The sequence below is a fragment of the Cupressus sempervirens genome, chromosome 6, assembly GCF_028749045.1.
Source record: "Cupressus sempervirens isolate cs-2001-9-10 chromosome 6, ASM2874904v1, whole genome shotgun sequence".
NCBI lineage: Eukaryota > Viridiplantae > Streptophyta > Pinopsida > Cupressales > Cupressaceae > Cupressus > Cupressus sempervirens.
In genome coordinates this window covers 136798287-136818764 of record NC_143123.1, presented here as the reverse complement: position 1 = coordinate 136818764, position 20478 = coordinate 136798287, and the positions used below count along the sequence as shown (strand labels likewise).

Here is a 20478-nt window from a genome sequence, read left to right as displayed (position 1 = left end):
TCTTCTGTTGGCCTTGTCTCCTTTCCTACTTCTTCATGGGTTCTCTCTTGTAGTGGTGTATAGGATGAATGTAGAAATTGTTCCCTCATCTCCTCGAGCATAGGTAATCTGTGTCGTGTTCCCTTGAGCAACTCCTCGTTGCTTCGTACTCGTCGTTTTGATGAACTATTGCACGCTTCGGTGGTTCCTGCGCCCCCTATGCGGTTGCCTTCTACCACACTCGGTGACTCCTTCAACGGCCCCATAGTCCGTTCTTCAACAAATTGTCTTAGTCGTCGCCTTCGTCCAACTTGGATTAAATCTCCTCGCACAGATTGTAATTCATCAATATCCTCCCTCAAGTTTCTACTTTTATTTAAAAGATTGGGCATTTGACATATACCATTATATTAAAAACAAAACATAACACTCTTCTATTTATTTAATCTGTATACATCATGCAATCGACTCATGCGATAGTTACAGACCCTTGAGTGCTCTTAGTACCATGGCTTCGAAAGCTCATGGTTCAGTTTTGCAACGCCATGCATCTCTCATAGAAATTCTTGAGGGTTTCTTGATGACGTTCCTCTTGTTCCACTTCTTCCTTGCTTCTCTTCTGCGATAGGTATGCTTGTACAATTAAACAAGGAAGTTGGTCTAGGAATCTGTTTGTTGTTGGGCTCGCGTGCATGGCATTCCATACCGTGTTCTATGTAACCTCATTCTCCGTGGCTTCTCTCCGTACGGAGGTTTCAAGGCTTACGCAGTATAGGATGTGGAAGTTCTGGGTTGCCTCGTGCTCAACTTCTAGGATTTATGTTTTGTCGTCCTCATCCATTTTCTGGTTGTCTAGTATAGTTATTCCCATTTATCCTCAGCCTTCCATTCACTACCACTCCAATTTTGCACTGGCAACGACACCAAATGTTCAACCTGTAGGTGAATAGGAAAGAAACATATAATAACTTAACAAAGTAAAATACTATTCATTCATCAAATGCTTCCATACATAATTGTAATGTTCCATACAATGATGCCAAATACATAAGTGTTCACCACATTTATAATATCCGATACGGTGCCCATGAAACAACATAACCATGTCTGCACCAGTGACCATCTAACTACCTTGTTTGCTGGACAACAGACATATTTTTGCAATGGCCGTCATAAACTTCAGATTAAGGGATTAGGTACTACAACATCTAGAGCATGATGAATTTTATACAGAGGTCAGCCAAGCTCTTATCAGAGACCCATAGGATCCCAGGTACTCAGATTTTAGAATAGAAGAAGATGGATTGTTAAAGTATCATGACAGGATTTACATGCCCAACAAACCCGAATTTCTAAGAGTGATTCTAGAGGAATCCCACTCAACTCCTTATTTAGGACATCTTGGAGTGACTAAAATGTTGTCAGATATAAAAGCACTATATTTTTGGAAAGAATGCCAAGTACCACCCAAAAAAGAACCATCAAGTTTGGTAAGAATGCCAAGTTAGTCCTGTATATGAGAAATATGATAGCAAGTAATACTAATCTATTTAAAAACAAAAGCATTAACTAGCATTAAAACCATAACATATGAGATAGACAAAGTGAAAACCCTCAAATGAGAATATGAGCCATGAAATGGCTCTCCCAATGAGGATGGTCACTTGATATAGGGATGAGTCTATTATGTGGATGTGGGATGTATGCTCAAGATACTCAAACTATGCTTCAATGGAGATGGAAAATGGCAAATTGGTAGCTTTGTGAGCTCTCAATTTGGCATTATAAGGGTATGGTTAAAGGCTTTGTTTCTCAAACTAGCATTATAACTTTGGCTTAAAGGTTGTGATGAAATGGCTTGGGAGGGGATCCAATTTATAGGCTAAGGGCTTGAAGGTTTGAGGGCTAAGATGCAAGGATGGGGAAATGGTTAAGGAGGGCTAGGATTGCATGAGAGGAGAGGACATGGATTGTGCTTCCTTACAGCCAATCAGGGAGTGACACATGTCACAGGGTGAGTGGATGGAGGAAAAGGCAAGGATGAGTCAACAAAAGAGGCTCAAGGGATAATATCTTCATAAAGACCCTTCATAAATGGCTTGTAAGAGCAATGAATGGGCTTGTAAGAGTCTTTATGGCCTTTGTAAGAGCATTCATGGTTGAGTGGTTGGGATATTTTGGAGGGAGTTGAGATTGTTGACTTTGCTTGGCTTAGGAAAGTCTTAAGCTTGCTTAAAGAATGTGACAAGGTTAGGGGGGTATTAGAGGTGATTTAGGATTAGACTAAGCTTGTTAGAGATATGCAAGTGGATGGCATTTAATGAGGGTGAGTGAGTTAGTAGCTAAGCTTGGTTAGTATGGGTGGATGGGGTGAATTAGGCTAAAAAGGGGGTTTAGGGATAGGCTTAGGGTTAGGATAAATAAAGTTTATTTATCTCACAGGTTTGGTTTGAGGAGATATTTATTAAAACATTTTTAATAAATATGAGAATTAATATTTAACCTTAGTTAAATATTTTGAGTTGGGATTAAGGGTAGAAAATGATGGGATTAGCCTTTAATCGAAATTAAAGAAGGATTAGAAGATTTTGGAAGAGGTTAGTGATCTTAAGGAAATTGGCCAAGTTTTGGACAAAAAATAAATTAAATATTTATTTTGAGTTTTTTGGTCAATTTATTAATTAAATAATTAATAAATAAGAAAAATAATGTTTAAATAAGATTTAAACATTTTTGGGAGGAATTCCTTAATTAAATATTTTTAATTAAGACAAGGGGATTTAATGACATAAAAAAATTAATTAATTAAATAAATAATTAATTAATAAATGATGATGTCATCAGGGACTTTTTAGAAAATAAAAATACTTTATTTTCTAAGAAATTTTAGGTGTCTACAAGCCCCACGGTATGTGGGACCCTTTGAAGTGTTGGAAATCATGAACTCGATAGCCTGCAAAATTGCACTACCTCCAACTCTTGCTAGGATGCATGATGTTTGTCATGTGTTATATCTTAAGAAGTATATCACTCATCATGATCATATAATTGATTGGAACCTACTGTAGGTACGAGATCTAGGAGTGGTGGAAATAGAACCACTTAGAATACTCAAGGTATGTAAGCTACGCTTACAAAATCGAGACATGACTCAGTGCAAGGTCCAGTGGGATCAATATGCAGAGGATAATGCTACTTGGGAAGACTACAATGAGATTTTCAAAAATACTCCCATCTTTTCTCTAGGGCTAGAGCCTGATCTTTTTTTTCATTTCTTTTATAGCTGCAATATTTAAAAAAAAACTTGGGCAGATGTTATTTTAAAGATTCTTTTGTGGAATTCATTGGGGACAATGAAAAAATAAGGGGAAGGGTATGTTGCATCGCAAAATTTTGACCTATTTAAAAATTATTATAGCCATTGAGATGATTAGTTAAAAGTTATTGTTTTTTTCCTATTCATGTTAAAAGGGTTGTTATATGTCACCGTTGTTTCATATAAAATTAGTTATCAATTATTATGTATAATCATTTATTGATGATGGTAGTTAGCCATTACTTGTCATATGTTGATGAAGGTAGTTAGCAGTTGCTTGTTTTTTGAATGATGGTAATTAACTAATTTCTTTACTACTATCTATGTTATATGTTGATATGGATTTATCATAGGAACTTGTTATTATTGTAAAAAATGTGCATGGGTGGTTGCAGGAGCAAACGAAGGGGGGAAGCATTGCTTAACAAGATCTATGGAATAATACACTACCTTAATCCATTTATCCGATTGATAGGTATGACTTCTAACTACTTTGGTAAGGACCTAGTGACTGCATAACAGGGTACATACATTTGATACACATGAGCTATTGGACAATCAATAAAACATTAAACATTTAAACATAATCAAATTATGTACCTTTAAATGGTTTATGTTGGTATTCTCATCATGTGTGTAATATAAAAAGTATGGTGTCACCATAATATTAAATTATTCAAGCTCATCTCTATTAACAAATGTATACATATATATATGGATATATTGAGAGAATACGAAGATAAAATAATCTCCCAATTATGCACGTATATAGATATGTATATCTTAATAGGTATAACCACGGACACAATAATAATATGATGAAAGCATTCGAAAATAACATATAAATGTGCAAATATATATGTGTGTGTGTGTGTGGGTGTGTATAAAAGTATAAATTAATAAGGAGACCTTTGAATTCTTTTTCTCATAATTATAAATCTCTATAAGAGACGAGTACACTTGGCATCTTCTTTTAAACAGGTGAACCAAGAAGCCAACTATTTTTTTGTAACTGCTACCAAGAGCTGCGACTTCTATTTGAGCTTTCTATTGTCTTACATTTTGTCACCACAAAATGTTAGTAATAGCACGAAACTTTTGAATTTCATATTCAAGTGCTTAATGTTGATTGATTGATCCATTTCAATTTGTATATCAAATTCTTTTACTAAAGGACTTTTTCAAGTCTTTTTCATTTTACTTTTTGTCGAGCCTTTGCTTGATTTTTGAAACCTTCATAGTCCGTTCTTTGCTTTTGAGTTTGCATTTTCTTGTTTTTAGTCCTTTGGTTTTGCTCATGTCATGCCTTTCAATTTCCCCTTCGATTCGGTTGAACCTAGAGGTCAATTGGAGCTGTCAGTCAAGAGTTGTGCCCGTTTTAGTGCCTCAAAAGTGGACATTTTAGGTGCAGCATCATGAATTAAAAATATGATGTTATATTTTCAATTTGACATTCACTTTTTGAAAAATATAACATTATAATCACTTTTTGTTATGTTTTTAAGTTACTTTTACTTTAAATTTATAACCTAAAGTGACTATAGTGCACTTTATGTTATAATTTTACGTTGAGTTACTTTTTAATTTTTCACTTAAAATAACTATATAACTATATAATTTCATTTTAAATTTTTGGTTTTAAAAATCAAATACTTATTTAAATGTCACTTTAAAATGATGTTTATGTATTATATTTAATAATATGATAAATGAATATTGTTTTTGACCCATTTGGTGACATTTTTATAATTTTAAGTGAATTACATGACTAAAAGGCTTCAAAAGTGGACTTTTTACATGCCATTGCATATAAAATTCACTTTGGAGGAAACTTTTCATGTCATTACATCAAAAGTTCACAATAAGTGGACATTTTTGATGCTATGACATGAAAAGTCAAGATTTTATGCGGAAGCATCTAAAAGGTGAGATACACTTTAAAATGTGCAACCTCAAAACGTCTGATTTTACCCATAAGCACATTTTAAAACATGCTATGCACTCCAAAAAGTGCGATTTCACTTGAAGACATGTTTTAAAACATGTATGTGACCTCAAAAGGTCTGATTTTGGAGGAAAACATATTTTAAAATGTGTTGTGTCCATTGAAAAGTCTGATTTTGAGAGAAAATATGCACTTGCTCCCCAAGAATCCAATTTTGGCCATAACTCAAGATTTTCTTCATGGATTTGAACGAAATCTTTTTCATTCAAGGCGTTTTTGCTTGGTGATGAGTTTGCTTGCATCAAAAAAGGATTTAACAAGCTAAAAATCGTTTTTGAAAGCCCAATCCTAGGGCAAGTTTTTGAAGGAAACTCCAAAAATCTTCATTTTTGATCAACGTTTTTGCATGAAGATGAATCGATTTGCTCTTATTAAATGATTACATTGCATATTGGTTCATATTTTGGTGTTTAAAGGCCAAATCAATTTGTTTGAGATTCTTGGTGAAACACATTTTTTCCAAAAATATCCCATGAGTTTTCATCTTAAAAAATGTTGGAATATGGAGAGTTTTTAGGGCATGTTTTGGCATCTTGCAACAATTTCTCCTTGTTTTCTGCCCTCTCCCATTCAAATTTGCAAGGTTGGAAAAGGTCTCACCATTTTTGAAGAATTTTTCAAACATTGGAGCATCTTTTTCCTTCTTATTTGCCACTTAATCTTCATGTAAGTGGACTTCTTCCTTCTTGCAATTTAATTCATGCTTATCTTGCTCATTTTATGCATGAAATTATTAGATGGTTGCCATTTGTGAAAATCTTTGCCATGGAAAGTGCATTTTTCCTTTAAATATGAACTTTTCATTCATTTTCATGTTTTTGGTTCTTTCTCAAGTCCAAATTTCGAATTTGAGCTTTGAAATGCATTACATCTTAGCATGTTTGAGTTATTTTCGAAGGCACGTTGTTTCTTTTGTGTTTTGTGTTTTGCATTTGTTTGTCGGGTTTTCTCCACTTCGAGAAATTACAAGTTTTTTTCCAAAAACTTGTTTTTGCTTCATTACATGTGAAAGCATTGTCATCTTTCACATTCCATTTTCATGTCACAACACTTCATCTCTCACTTAATGAAATACAATTACATGTTTTTCATTCCATTCGCCATCCACACATGCATGTAATCCCATTTTCCATCTCCGTTTTCACCCACCTCACTTTTCGCTTCCATTCGCACGACATGATTATAGAAAATGTCATACGTGAAATTGCATCCAAAAAGTCTGATTTTGATTAAAAGTCATATTTTGAAAAGTCAAAAAGATGTCATTTTCACTTCCCATGTACTTTGACTTCTCCTTTTCACTAAAAGTGACTATAAAACTCATTATCTCACCTTCATTTTCCATTTCCATCTCTTCATATGCATTTGCGTTTACATGAGTAAATACATTTTTCCGCCTCATTCCATGCTTTACAGCTTGACTTTCATTCGCACATACTAGGTAAGCATACAGAAATTGCTATAACTCGGTAAATGCAGAATGTGTTTAAGTTAGCAGATTTTAAGATATTGTTAGTAATTTACTTGCAAGCATGAAAGAAATAACATGAACACATATGACACCAGGATTTAACGTGGAAACCCAATTTGGGAAAAACCACCAATTGTAACTAGTTTATCCATCACTCACATTTGCATCTCATTTCACCCTCCACCTCCCGTTACATGTTGCCTTTACATGTACACATTTTTCATGCAATAAAGCCTTGAGAATGCTAACTCACTTTTGAAATCAACAACTTCCACTTTGCATGCATTTCACCTTCACACATTTTCATTCCATTCCATTTCATCTTCCATTTTCAAATTTTCAAATCATTTCATCTTGCTTTCCGTTCCATTGCATATTCATATGTTTTCTCTTTGAGGTTACTTTGTTGGGACTGTGAAGTCTCCAATCCATTTTCAAATCTTCACTGTTGATTCATAATTCACTTGTATGGAGGTTCCTTCTGATGACGTATATATGTTTTGGGATTTTTGTGTTGTAGCACAAGCACAAGATATGTTATCGCCATCCAAGTTGAAAGGCAAAATGAAATATCAATATGATAAAAAATTGGCTCATGCAGCTCTTTCTTCAGTCACATCTGTTTTGGATAACGTGTTGGACACGAAGATTGGTCATGTAGATGTGGCTGATTTTCTACAAAGAATTGAAGCCCCAGCTAGTCATGAAATGAAGCACATTAGGAGAAGCAACATTCATTTGGTATCCACATTTCCTATGGTGGCTATAGAATCTGACTTCGTTTATGGATGTGCACAGCATTTTACTCCCAAGATGAAGACTATCAAAGATGCTAGCGGCAAGGTTATCATTAGCCTTGATCTTGAGGTTATAGAACAAATCTTCAAAGTTCCACATAAATCAGAATGTGTTGATTTGACTAAAGAATCATCATTGGCTTGTTGGAATGAGCAAAAGAGTAATTATCAGAAGTATGTCAACCTTTACTGGTTAGACAATAAAAGAAGTAATTTTTCCAAATGGCCAAAGACTGTTCATCAATCAAATTTCAAACAAGAGTACAAGGATCTCATCATTCTTCTCAGCAGGATTTGTGGCCTTAAAGATTCTTCTGATTTTGAGCCGTGGATGTACAATTTATGTTTCAAATTATGGAGAATAAAGAACACATCTTTTGGAGAGAACTTATCAATACTACACTTTGCTAACAGATATGTAATGTGGGGACGTCAGTGCCTTTCTATATGAATTCTTATCTAGTTTACATTGCTGCTGCCATGGGGTCTTTTTTTGGTCTTTCTACTAAAAGAGATCGTCTTCAAGTTCCTATTTGGGATTACTATGACCAAATCACTATGGCAAATAGTAAATTCCACTACACAAGAGTCCAAGATGCCTTCTTCGGACATTTCAGGTGCTTGTTTGATAAACAGTTATCCATCAAGAGAGTATTTGATGTAGCATGGGAGAAGGTGAACCAATATGGTCGTATTTTTCTTCAGTTTCCTACTTTCACATACTTGAGAGTTGGATATTTCAAGGGAGAGTCATATACCTTACCTAGGTATGCTACAGATCGAATCATTCTAATGGAGTTAGCTAGATAGCTCATGGACATGTAGAGTGATCAACATGCTTCACATAGGCCCAGATTTGGCATTACTGATACTGTAGTCCTCTTCTCTTTCCTTTCCTTATTTCTTGCGGCTGATATTGGAGAGAATCCAAGCTACTATTCCTGTTATTAAATGGTCATTGAATTCTGAAATCCACATTTGAAAATCCGACTTTTGAGAGTCAGCGATTCGAAGTTAATCAAAGATCCATTCTTTCATTGATCAGGTTATGTGATTAGTTTTCCTAATCTTTATTATGGTATATGTACTACATTCGAAAGTATAGATGCAAAAATAGTTTCAAGGATTTTCAAATAACAATGCTTGGTTGTGAAGTAAATTAAGTCTATCGAATAGCTCATTCGATCAAGCATACCAAGTTATCTCACCATGTTATGTCTGAACCAAATACATATGTCATGCTATGATTTCCTTTTCGAATCAGCTTGTCTTTCAAATTCGAATTATAATCCTCTAAAGTTTTTTTAGTAGTGCTCGAGTCTTTAGGACTGCTTTGTGCGAGTAGTGAAATATTATTTCCATTAGCTGAGTTTCAGAAAATGAATTGATATCCTCTATGAACAAACACCCAGGACTCACCCGGCTGGTTGACCAAGAAAGAGGGTGAAGAGGTGGAAAGAATGTTCTGCAAGCACAAGAAACAAGAATCATAATTAATATGATAATTTTATTATTTTTAAAGAACTATTCAATAACTCATGCATCTAATTACCGTGTTGTCAAGTCGAGCGGTGGTGATCGAGTATTAAAAACCCATCCAAAAACCTTGATCAAGGTCATTAAAGGCATGCTTGTCTTCTTTAGATCACATGATGTTGGTGGCACCAGTTAATCAGACATGCCTATCTATTACTGAGCGAACATTCTAAACACCAATATTGCTCAGATGGCTGGACTAATAGTGCCTCAAGCCTAGCCCCGAGGTAGGGAGGGTCTTTCTTATCAAAAGATTGTGTGGGGATTGATATGGTCCATGGTTGGGAGGTTAAGCCTAAGCTAATGCTTCTCCTCTTATCCGAAAGCCGAGGCTTGCACAACCATTATGAGACTCTCTAGTTAGATTTTGTATGTTCTTCTACCATCCTTTACTATACATTAACTTCTCTTGTGAATATCGAATATCATAGAATTAATGTTAATGATTTAAGTTCTTTCTTTAATTATGATAGAAATCAGTTATTTCAGTTGGTTGTTGTTTCAGTTGAATGTTAATTCAGTTAATTTCACATGAAATGGAATTAAAGATGTTCATTTTGGTAAATTAGTCGAAGTATTGTTTTCATATCTATTCTTAATTCAGAATATAGCTCTATGTTTTTGGTTAAGAAAATTCATTTGTTACAAATAGGGTTTGAGGAAACCCTAGCCGCACCATGGTGGAAGATCTGGAGATTTTCTGCATTTTGCTTTTGGTTTTCTTCATGCCATTTCAGCCTGGAGTTATTTGGTTGAAATCTGGGTTTTGATTTCTTTTCTGGCAGATTTATTTGTTCTTGTAAATGGCTGAATATTGGTATCAGCAAAGAATTTGATAGCTCTTTCCTCCTTTTTTTGAACTCCTCTTTTAAAATAGCTTTTCTGGTACTTGCAATTTGCATTTCTGTCTATAATGTGCTGCAATGATATACTACAATTCTATTCCTTATTAGAAATAAATTCTTCATTTTTGCTTCTGGGTTTTTGAAAAAACTTGGGCTTAGCTACTATTTATGAAGCTTGAGAAAACTTTGAAGTCTGATTTTCTATGTTGTAACAAGAAATGGTGGCAAAAAATAAAAACACAGACACCTGGAAATTTCTTTGTTTTAACCTGAACGTTGTGTTCTACTATGCTCATAGAGAAGATCTTCAAACTACAGAATGATTCCAATTTCAAAAAGATGCAATGTTGCTTCTGAATTTATTTTTAAAACATTGTGTATCCTTGAGCTTTCACAACTTGAATCCTTAAGCTGGGAAATAACACACGAGGAGGTTGTGTTAGTTCTGATGACTCAGCTTTCAGTTCACTGTTTTCCAGAACATTTGCATTTCCACCCTTGGAAATACATGTGACATTCTCAGCTTCTTGTAATTTTTTTCTCCTTTCTTACTTCTTTATTCATGAATGCTCTTTCATTGTTGAATCTGATCAAAGCAAAAACTGCTGAACTATAAATGTTGGTTTTCCATTGTTTACCATAGCACCAACAATTAATATCCATCACGGTAAGAGACTTGAAAATGAGGTGTTTTTCTTCTGGACTTATTTACTGAACTTTTCCCTTCTCTTGATTGTGTTGAAAATCATATCCATGACTGACTGACTGGGTTTGTTTATATCTTACATATTTGCCAGAAATAAAGAGTAAATGAACACAAGAATACCCTTTATATTTCCATGCATTTCTTTTATATCTCCCTTCAAAATATGGATCAGCAACAGGGCTATATCAAAATCTTCCCTTTCCTCGATGTTCCATAATCTTATTCTTGTCACCACCTGAAAGAATCAGCTGATTTGAACAAAGTTGTAAGATATACTTAAAATATGCTTGCATGTGTTATCTCTTTGTGACTATACACCAATAACAATCTTATAAATATAGTTTTGGAAGACTTCACATCTTGTGATTCTCTGTTACTAGCCTTCTAGTTATAGACCATGATTGCATCTTAAACCACCAATGGAATAGTTATTGCATCTCCAAAGCTTATGTGATCAACACATCAGGCACTTATCACTTTAGCATCCCAATTCTTTTACTTGGCCTGATTATCTATTTTGCCTGCAGCATTCAACCTGATGATTCTGAAAATGATGTTTTACTTTGGTCATTCTTGCTGCAGCTTTTCTTCTTCAGCACACTTGCAGTTATTGAATACTTTCCGCTTACACATTTATTTTTCTCTTGTATACTCTAAAACAAAAGGTTTCAAATCACAATGTCTTGTCCCTTTAATGTTTTGTTTTTTGGTATTGAGCTTGTTGAAGCATATCTATTGAAGAAGTAAAAGGTTTCATAAGTGATTACGTCCCTTTAATACTTCTGTACTTGTCCTGATAAACTTCATATGTTCTATCTCTTATAGGCACATTAGGCTCAATAACCCTCATGAGAGCCTACGGTTATATCTGCATACCTGTTAGATATATGATGCTGCACAAGAAACAAACATGTTAGTAATAAAACATTTGATGTGATTGTTTGCTTCTTCTTTTTGTTGGTAGATGTTTTTATTTTATGGAGATGCATAGCATGATAGTAGTATGAATGATTATATATGAGGTGAGACAATTCATCATTGCTTAGATCTGCTGGATCTAACACCTTTTCTTATGAATGCAAGATTTGGAGGCTTGGAGGGGACGTGGTTCGAAGTAGTGAACAGGTGGAAGTAGAGAAATACATCACAACCAGTCATTACAGGCAATGACTGGTGCCCTATGACCCTCCCTTACTCTATTTTCTTCCTTAATGTTATGCATTTTCATAGAGTAGGAATATCTATCTGTTGTATTAGGGGCTACTCTCACGGTCAATTGTGTGAGACGATTTACTTTCAGCAACCATTTCATTTCAGTTATGAAAACACTGGTTGTATTTATCATGATGAATAATACAAGGACATTTTTTCTATTCTTTCATTCTGAATGAAATATGATTTTGGCAAATGATCATGAGCTGAAAGCAATACAGATGTGCACTTTTCCTTTTACTTGATCATTTCCAGAACTGAACCTTAACATATGTTAAAATTAACAATTCTCAGTGTTGGATTTTGGAAAAACCTAACAATAAGGAATCAGGTTTTTTGTGCATTCTTTTGGACTCATGGTGAATATCCCACAACAAAAATTAATCGTCAATAATGAAATCCCTCTATTAAGCTTTTTTATCAAAAAGATTCTACATGTCTTTCATGCTATATAATCCTGTCAACTATTTGTGTTCTTTCTTCTTCAAGCTTGGGAAGATAAATAATTCGCTTCCCAAGAGGATCCTTGAATCAACTATCATCAACAATTGAAGAAAATTGTAATGAGAACAATTCAAGGGTGATGGGTAATATTTCCTATGTCCCATAAATAATAGAAACAAGGGAGGTCCTAATTATTCTCTATAGAGTACTACTATAATCTTAAAATGCATCAAATAATTTCATGTGCCATGCTCTCTAATTTAATTCTACCAACTTGTGTTTGATAGTGAAAATATTCTACTCAAGGATTCCATCTCACAATTCTTTGTAGATAATAACTTGACGAACAAAATAGGAGTATGCCCTTTACACAAGATGAATTCATAATCTCCCTTGACGAAAAAATTGAGGCATTGTTGGTGACTAATTCCCTTTGCACTTTTAAGAGAGATAAGATATTCTTTTGAGGAAGTGACTAACTACCTTAGATGTTGCTCTTTTGATGGGTATGGCTTCCATACACTTGGTAAACTAATTCATTTGCAATGAACATATTGATATGCTTTTGCTTAAATTTGGATATATTGGCCCCATAATGCCAACACTCCAGTAGTAAAATGCAGCATCAATTAATAGGATTTAGAGGTATAGTTGATATCTTCAATTTACCAACAAACTAGTAACGTGAATAATACCATTGAACCTATTGATATGCATCTTTGAAAAAAATAGGCAACTAATACCAAGCACACAAGATTTTGAACACAGATGCAAGATAAGAAATGATCACTGCAAGCTTGATTGTAAAAACCTTGAAGAGACTTAGCATATTGTTCTTTGCTCACATCTTAGAAAAGTGCCATCCAAGGTGCATTTGTACAACAGATCCTTCCAAATGATGTACTTCTATGACTGTCACTTAAGATCCATGTGTCTTGCAATTATCTTATGTTAAGAAAATATGCAGTTTCCTTGCACCATTCATCTATAGAGTAAATGAAAAAACCTAAGGACAAACCTGATACTTTATCTAATCTTTTACATTTTATTTTTCAAGTCACCATCCTCTGCAACGAATTGGCATATCCCTCTTCCTGGAATCAACTTGGTGCCACTTTTCCGTTTGATGAAATTAATACTTGAAATAATGAACAAAAATAACAATACATACCAAATAGAGCACTGCCTGTGCAATTAATTTCACATGTAGTTCTTCCATTAGGCAATGCCATACATGAATGGAGTTTTTCCCATCATGAACTTCCCTGGGGCGAACATGGAGTGATACTTGTGTCTTTGGTGCTAGTTATTGTATTTCCTTTACATGTCCCTACTTGGGTTTGCTATAGCCTAAGTTTCTATTAATTGATGCATGACTTCAGCAGTTTTCAATTGCAATCAAAGAAAAATTCTTCATTTACATAAGCAGGGAAGCAATAATTTGTTATTAATCCAGACAAAGGTCTATGTAATGAATTACCCCAGTAATATCTTGAGCCAGTGCACATTACAGAAAGCACTTTAGTGTACCAGAACAGCCATGGTTGATCTTAAAACAATTGAGCTTTCCTCATTATGCAAATTTGTTATACCATAAACAAGGATAAATGCAGGAATGATTCATGCATTCCTTCACTCACTAGATACCTTATATACTAATTAGTTTTCAGCAAAGAAAGAATCATTGAATAAGTAGACAAAGAATGAGTCAAAACTACCTTAAAATCTTTTTGCAGTTTTTCAAGACCTGCTTGAATTCGAGGAGTTTTGCTTGCACCCATGAGCACAAACTATCATTGAAACGGGGAAAGAATTACTATAACAAATTGCATTCAATTCTAAATACAAACTGAAATAGGTTTCCTGAAACAATAGTTAGAGAAGCAACAAGTCCAAGCACCTGAGCTCCATTACTTAGAGTAGATTGTAAAGCCGACTTTATGAATATTAGTTCTGTATCTGAAATATCCAAGCAAACACATCCAACCTGTTAAACACCAAGTACCACTGAACGTTAAAACTAATCCACGTGTTTAGAATACATGGATCACAGGAAAAAGGAGATTTTAACGAGGAAGAAATAAGAAAATAATCAGATCATTATTTTGGTTTTCTATCAAAATCCAAATGTTGTGGTCAATATGCTTATCATGGAAAATTAAAACCTTTTAGAATTTTCCTGAATTTCCTCATCGAAAATTCCGTTCCTTTGATATTTATATCAGTAATTCTATGAAACTTTGCCTATAGTCAGTTATTTCTTGTCATGTTGTCAATACTAGCTAAGTTTTCTCCCTTGTCATGTTGCGGAAATCTTTGTCCCAGTCTAGTTGCAAGCTGTTCAAGGTTACACCATCCAAGAGGAAACAAAGAATCTCCCAACTGTAGGAGATTCAAGCATAAACATAGGTGAATAAGTTCAACTAATGATAGCTCCAGCATCAATAATGAAAGAAGGCATTGTCAAAGGCTTGGAAAATGAGAGTCTCAAAAAGAACCCAAGCCTATCAGATTGGCACAGTGTCAAAAGAACTACTCTAGCACTCGAAATGGTATATCAACATAAGGCTAATCAAGACAAGTAAAAATCTGCTTCAAAGATGTCAGAAACAGCTCCAAGTTTTACCAAGGATTGAAATGTCAAGGGCATACTTTTGCAATGGCCACGCTTAGAGAAAATGTGCCAAAGGCTGGAAATGCCATCCTGAAGGCACACAAGTGGTAAAACATGAACTTACTCATACTTATCCTAGTGGGTGTGCCATTACAAAATTGCAGTAAACAAAGATAGAGAAAAAGTGCAGCAAGGAGAGAATTTATTCCAATAAAGTGCTATTGGTACAGTTTAATGGTGGTAAATGTCTCATAAAACCGTGACTAATATGATAAGTAAAATGACCTAAGTGAGAATAACACATTCTATATAGGATTGCCAGTTCAAAAAAGTGACCAAACTGGCAAACACAAATTAAAATAGCAACAAAGGTGGTAGAAGTGTTGCAAAAGTGTGCCAAGGAGAAAATGTATTCAGCCTAAGTGAATACCACATTTTTTGAGTGGTTGAACGAATTAAAAAGGTGTTTTAAGCAGATCAGATCAAGAGATTCTCTGCCAGAAAGCTTAGTGATTAAACTAATTGTCTAAATACAAGTGACATTACCATTATCAATGGACAATTTAAGTGGTTTCATAATTATAAAACAGCAATTGGCAAGTAGGAACTATTATAGTAACAAGGGAGAAAGTAAAACATAAGCATAGTCGTTTACTGTAGGTGAATTTGAAAGTGTATCTTGTGGCTTTGTACCAATTCCAACATTAAATTTAACCTTAGAATTCAATATTTATATATTAGCCAATTCAATCTCTTATTTTTACTGAAGGGCATAAACGTTTAGCCATAGAATTGTTTTTAAGTCAAAAACATAAAATCCTTTGCCTGGTGGTGAAAGAGTGTTTTAGCCTTTTATCCTGCAAAAGCAAAAAATATAATGCATTTACATTTTATTTAACATGAGCATTAATCACCCCAAAATCCATTATAAAAATTGTAAATCACAAGTGCATATTGTCTGGTTTCAAGTTAGTTTGTAATTTGCAAGGAGCTTCATGTTCTAATTGTTGGAGTTTGTAGCTGTGATAGAGATCTTTATCTCTAGGCATTAATACTGTTATGGTCACCTTCAGCTGAAAATGATATATATGATAAATTGTAATATTAAATATTAAAATGTGTCATACAACATGCGTTGAGGCATGGAAATACAAAGATTTGTAGTTGGAAATAAATAGTATATTTTGCAAAATGAAGATAACTTCGGCTGGAATGTAAAGAGTCTCTCTTTATGTTCTATATATTGCATCAAGCAAAAGGCATTGTAGACTTAAATATTTCATTATCAATAAAGTGATCTTTTGTTATGTTGCTGGGATTTTCCCTTCAATTCTGGAAGGGTTTTCCCAGGGTAATTTTGCATGTCTCTTGTATGTGATTTATCTTATCCTAATTGTTGTTTATCTTAATTTCTGGGCTTAAATCCTAACGTGGTATCAGAGCTAAAGGTTAGATGACAACAATCATTTGTAATGCAAGAAGAAGCTTCATTTTTTGTGACCCCAGTTCAGAGGTCAAGGGATAGAAACCTCTCCTAGTTCAAGGTTCCTTACCTGAATGTATCTAAGATGATTTATTGTGTGTTGCTTTTGCCTTGTTTTGCACTTTTATGTATTTGTGTTCAATCCCCTATCCTTTGGTTCTAGTTTTGAAATTATTTATGGATAGCATCCTCTTTTCGTCCATGCATTATGTTTTGCAGGTATCGATTCATTTGCATATGACCAAAATATGTCTGGGTTTCTCTTCATTAAGTTTTTTTTTTCCCGTCGGGCTCTCCTTTCTTTACTGGGTCGCCGATATTGTTTGTAAGAGATTTTGATCATTCTTATATATATATATATATATATATATATATATATATATATATATATATATATATATATATATATATATATATATATACACACACACACGATGGAATAACCATGACATGTTTTTTTTTGGAATGTCGAACACAATGAGGACATCAAAGGTTTGTGTAATGGCAGATTTTTCTTTCATCTGTGTAATTCATCCTAGAGACATATCGTGATTGTTTTATGCTAATCGTGATGAGGACGGTCAAGTCGAATCTCTTGGCAACATAAGGTCTGCATTAGTATAGCATATGGCAAATGGGAATTTTTCATTTTCATAACTGTCAACCTTTATATTGACCATCATCGTCCACCCAGCATGTTGCATGGCATTAAGGTATTAATGTCAATATGCAAATGACTCCTCCGTCATCTATTATTCTAACTCTCTTCATCATTTGTTAAGTCCGTTCATGCACTAAGCACAAATGAGCGATGATAAACACAAACGGTTTCTAGGAGTTACAACATGTCGTGTTGAGAGAAATATCAAGGAAAGTTGGTGTTTCTTAAAGTGTCTTGGATGAAAATTGCTCTCTGTTGTGAACGAGAGTCATAATATATTGTTCTCTGTTGTAAAATGCATGAGCAACAATTTTCTTTGATTCATACTACAATTATCACGGAGGTCAAAGGAAAAGATGTCGACTCAAAGTAGCTACAGACGTTGATTTAGTTTTACCACATGTTATGATATGTACCTTATTCTTTTATACTGTCTCCTATTGTTACGGTTCTTCAGCACTTGCATTGCTATTCTCTCAACGAAAAGAAATCATCAGAGCATGTTCAAATGGGCATCAAACTTTCTGTAGCGTCATTTAGCATAGGTGTTGCAAATCTGCATTTTACGCAATATATTATTAGAAATGGTTGTGAGTGATTGTTTAGCTGATTTCGTGAAGCCTGTATATTGTCTACAGAGGCTGGTTGGTTGATTTGCACAAACCCTTCACATATCCTGTGCATTCGTATTGTATGTTATTCTTACAAATCATGGACGTAGCTCCTCCTTCAGTTTATCATATATTTCTACAAGCTTTGTTGTTGCATTATCGGTTCACACATCTCTTAGCCACAACCTCTTATATCATGTGGATCTGACGCATGAGCTTTGAATGAAATTGGAGGCTGAGTGAGGTTCATAAGATGCAAGGTTGAAATATTGTGAAGGGGCTTAGTATTCTATGAAGATCAAAATTCAAAATCTGGAAAAGACAATCATAAGATAAGCCCTCTTTTATCCCTAAGTAATTGGTTGTTGCCATATCATGAAAAATAATGTACGTTGTTTTTGCAATTGATATATATATTTCTTTATGGTAGCTTGGTTTTATTAATCTTTCATGGTTGTAGGATGCAGCAATGAGATGTGGACGCTACTTACAAAATTGGATTAAACTATAAAATTGAGAGGGAGCTTGTCATGTCCCCTCTTTAGCTCTGTCTAGCAATGACATGAGAGTTAGCCTATTACGGGGTCTCATAAGCAGGCAATGGTGATCAGGGACTCAATCAAGGTTTTTAGTGTCCAAATTGGGTATTTCAAGCAGTAGTAGATCGATTGAGAGGAGTTCCTTGATTTTAGGAGGCAATTCCTTGATTTTAGAAGGAGATTCTTACCTTTTAGGAGGTTGTGACATTTTCCAGAGTTGAGGTTCTATGAGGTCACCCCTTATCTCAATTACAGGAGATTTGGGTGTGTCTCCTATTTTTTAGGAGTATCCCTAGATTTGAGGGTGAGACTGCCAGTTGGCCCAAGTTGTCCGGCATCAATCACAGGCAGGTGACAAACTTAGTTTCATATTTTGGAAGTGTTTGGGTTGTTCCTTAGCTACTTGGGAAATATTTTAATATATTTAAATATTCTCCTAAGTTAGCATTTTAATAATTTAAATAAGGCTAAGTGTTTAGCCATTTTGGGGTAATATGGAGTTTTCTGGCTCCATTTGGATCGAGGTGCCTATAGCTCGTTGGAAAGAGCTCAGTCTCTACTATTTGATTATCACTTGCCGAGACTTATTTGATGCTTGGAGCTATTTGTCATTAATAAAGTAATGATTTCTCTCTATTTAGATGCCTTATTTGGGAAATAATGTTATATTATAAAGTTCAAATGAAAGCCACTTTAGGGTTCTTTTAGGGTTTGATTTGCCTTGGAGAGGGGATATAAGGAGATGGTAACCTAAAAGTGAGCATCTTTTATCATTTTATCACTCCATTTTGGATGCCATTGCTCTAGAAGAGCATTCCACACCTGGAACGCAAGCCCTAGTGCTGAGAGCAGATTTGTTCGGACATAGCCCTCAACAAGATCAAATTCGAAGGTTCCTATGCATACAGTTTGATCAAGGCAGTGGATCGGTTTCTAGTATTTCAATTACACTTTGTAGGCAGTGGATTTTTAGGGAAGGCGGCCACTTTGGTTTAGCCTGGCGTTTATTACGGCAGCTCACCTGGATCCCATTTTCAGCTAGTATCCATCTTGTTTGAAGCACATTTGTATTGGTACTATTCTGGAATAAATTAGACTCTGCTAGTATGGTTTTAAAATCATTTCTGGATTAATATGTATTGCTGCATATTATTTCTATCACTTATATTTATTAGTTATTGTTATTTATTCATTGTAATACCTATATTTTGAAAAATACAAAAAGAAACAACATTCTTCTGTAATTTCTATCTAGCTCTATAAGATCAAAGAAAAATCTACAGGAAAATATAATTATATAATTAAATATTATAGCAGCAGCAAAGCAAATATCCATTTGGGATATTTCAGTGGTATCAAAGCCTGATCTTGCTAGCCTGTGGATTTGATTACAAATCTATGCATCCAAGAGCTGAGATACACAGATTTTATACGCGTAGGAGAGCTCAACTTGAGCAAGGTTTTGGAATTGAACAAGGAAATACAATGGCAGATGAACAGAGAGGAAACAGACAAAACACCACTAATGAGGATAAAAAAGAATTATTGAGGACTCTCATCAATACTCAACCTATAAAAGTCCAGACGCTGAGAGGGTAGAGGAAAATTTGGAGCAGATGGAGTTGGATAGGCGAAGAGGTAGGCAGGGACGTAGCAAATCTATGTTAGTTGCTGGAAGTCATAGATCCCATATGTCGGTTGGGAGCTTCCTTCACTCCCAAAGATAGGAACGTCCTTGTATACCTGCTACAAATAGACCCTTGCTTCCATAGTTTTTACCTAGTGAGCGGCTAGTACAAGTTGATCCACTCGAGATGGGATTCTAGGAATCCGTCATGGCAGCCACAGTTGAGTGTATAGCTCCACCCCCAGAGGTTAAGCATGTTTTCCCTCTTCCCCAGTATTGTTCACAGCACAGGGATACTGCTAGGTTCAGAGGAGACAGAGGCAATAGGCAACAACAGAACAATGATCTTAGTAGAGCTACTGGGAAGATTTCATTGGCTACTTATGATGGCACTAGTAATTCGAGTGCACGAGCTTGGGTACACAAGCTGGACATTTATTTATCCTTATGACCCATGCCAAAGAGGGAGGCTATATAGTTTTCCGTATTGCATTTAGATAGGGTTGCCTATGATTGGTGCCACCATGGTTTGGTTACCCAGGATCACACCTTGATTCATTCCTATGTTGAGTTCACTAAGCGGCTAATTACTCGGTTTGACCGAAAGGACATCGAACTCTACTATAGGGAGT

The 20478-nt window shown here is 34.9% G+C and overlaps 1 protein-coding gene across 3 annotated transcripts in view; it reads right to left on the bottom strand.

Moving 5' to 3' along the window:
* LOC149551598 (uncharacterized) overlaps window positions 1-20478 on the bottom strand; it is a 212635-nt gene that overhangs the window by 47618 nt on the left and 144539 nt on the right. For all 3 annotated transcript variants that reach the window (XM_089787108.1, XM_089787107.1, XM_089787109.1), the window contains 2 exons: window positions 14212-14298; window positions 14030-14101 (listed from right to left, as the gene is read on the bottom strand). In XM_089787108.1, the coding sequence (XP_089643234.1) occupies window positions 14030-14101; window positions 14212-14298 (159 nt within the window). The remainder of the gene's footprint in view (window positions 1-14029; window positions 14102-14211; window positions 14299-20478) is intronic.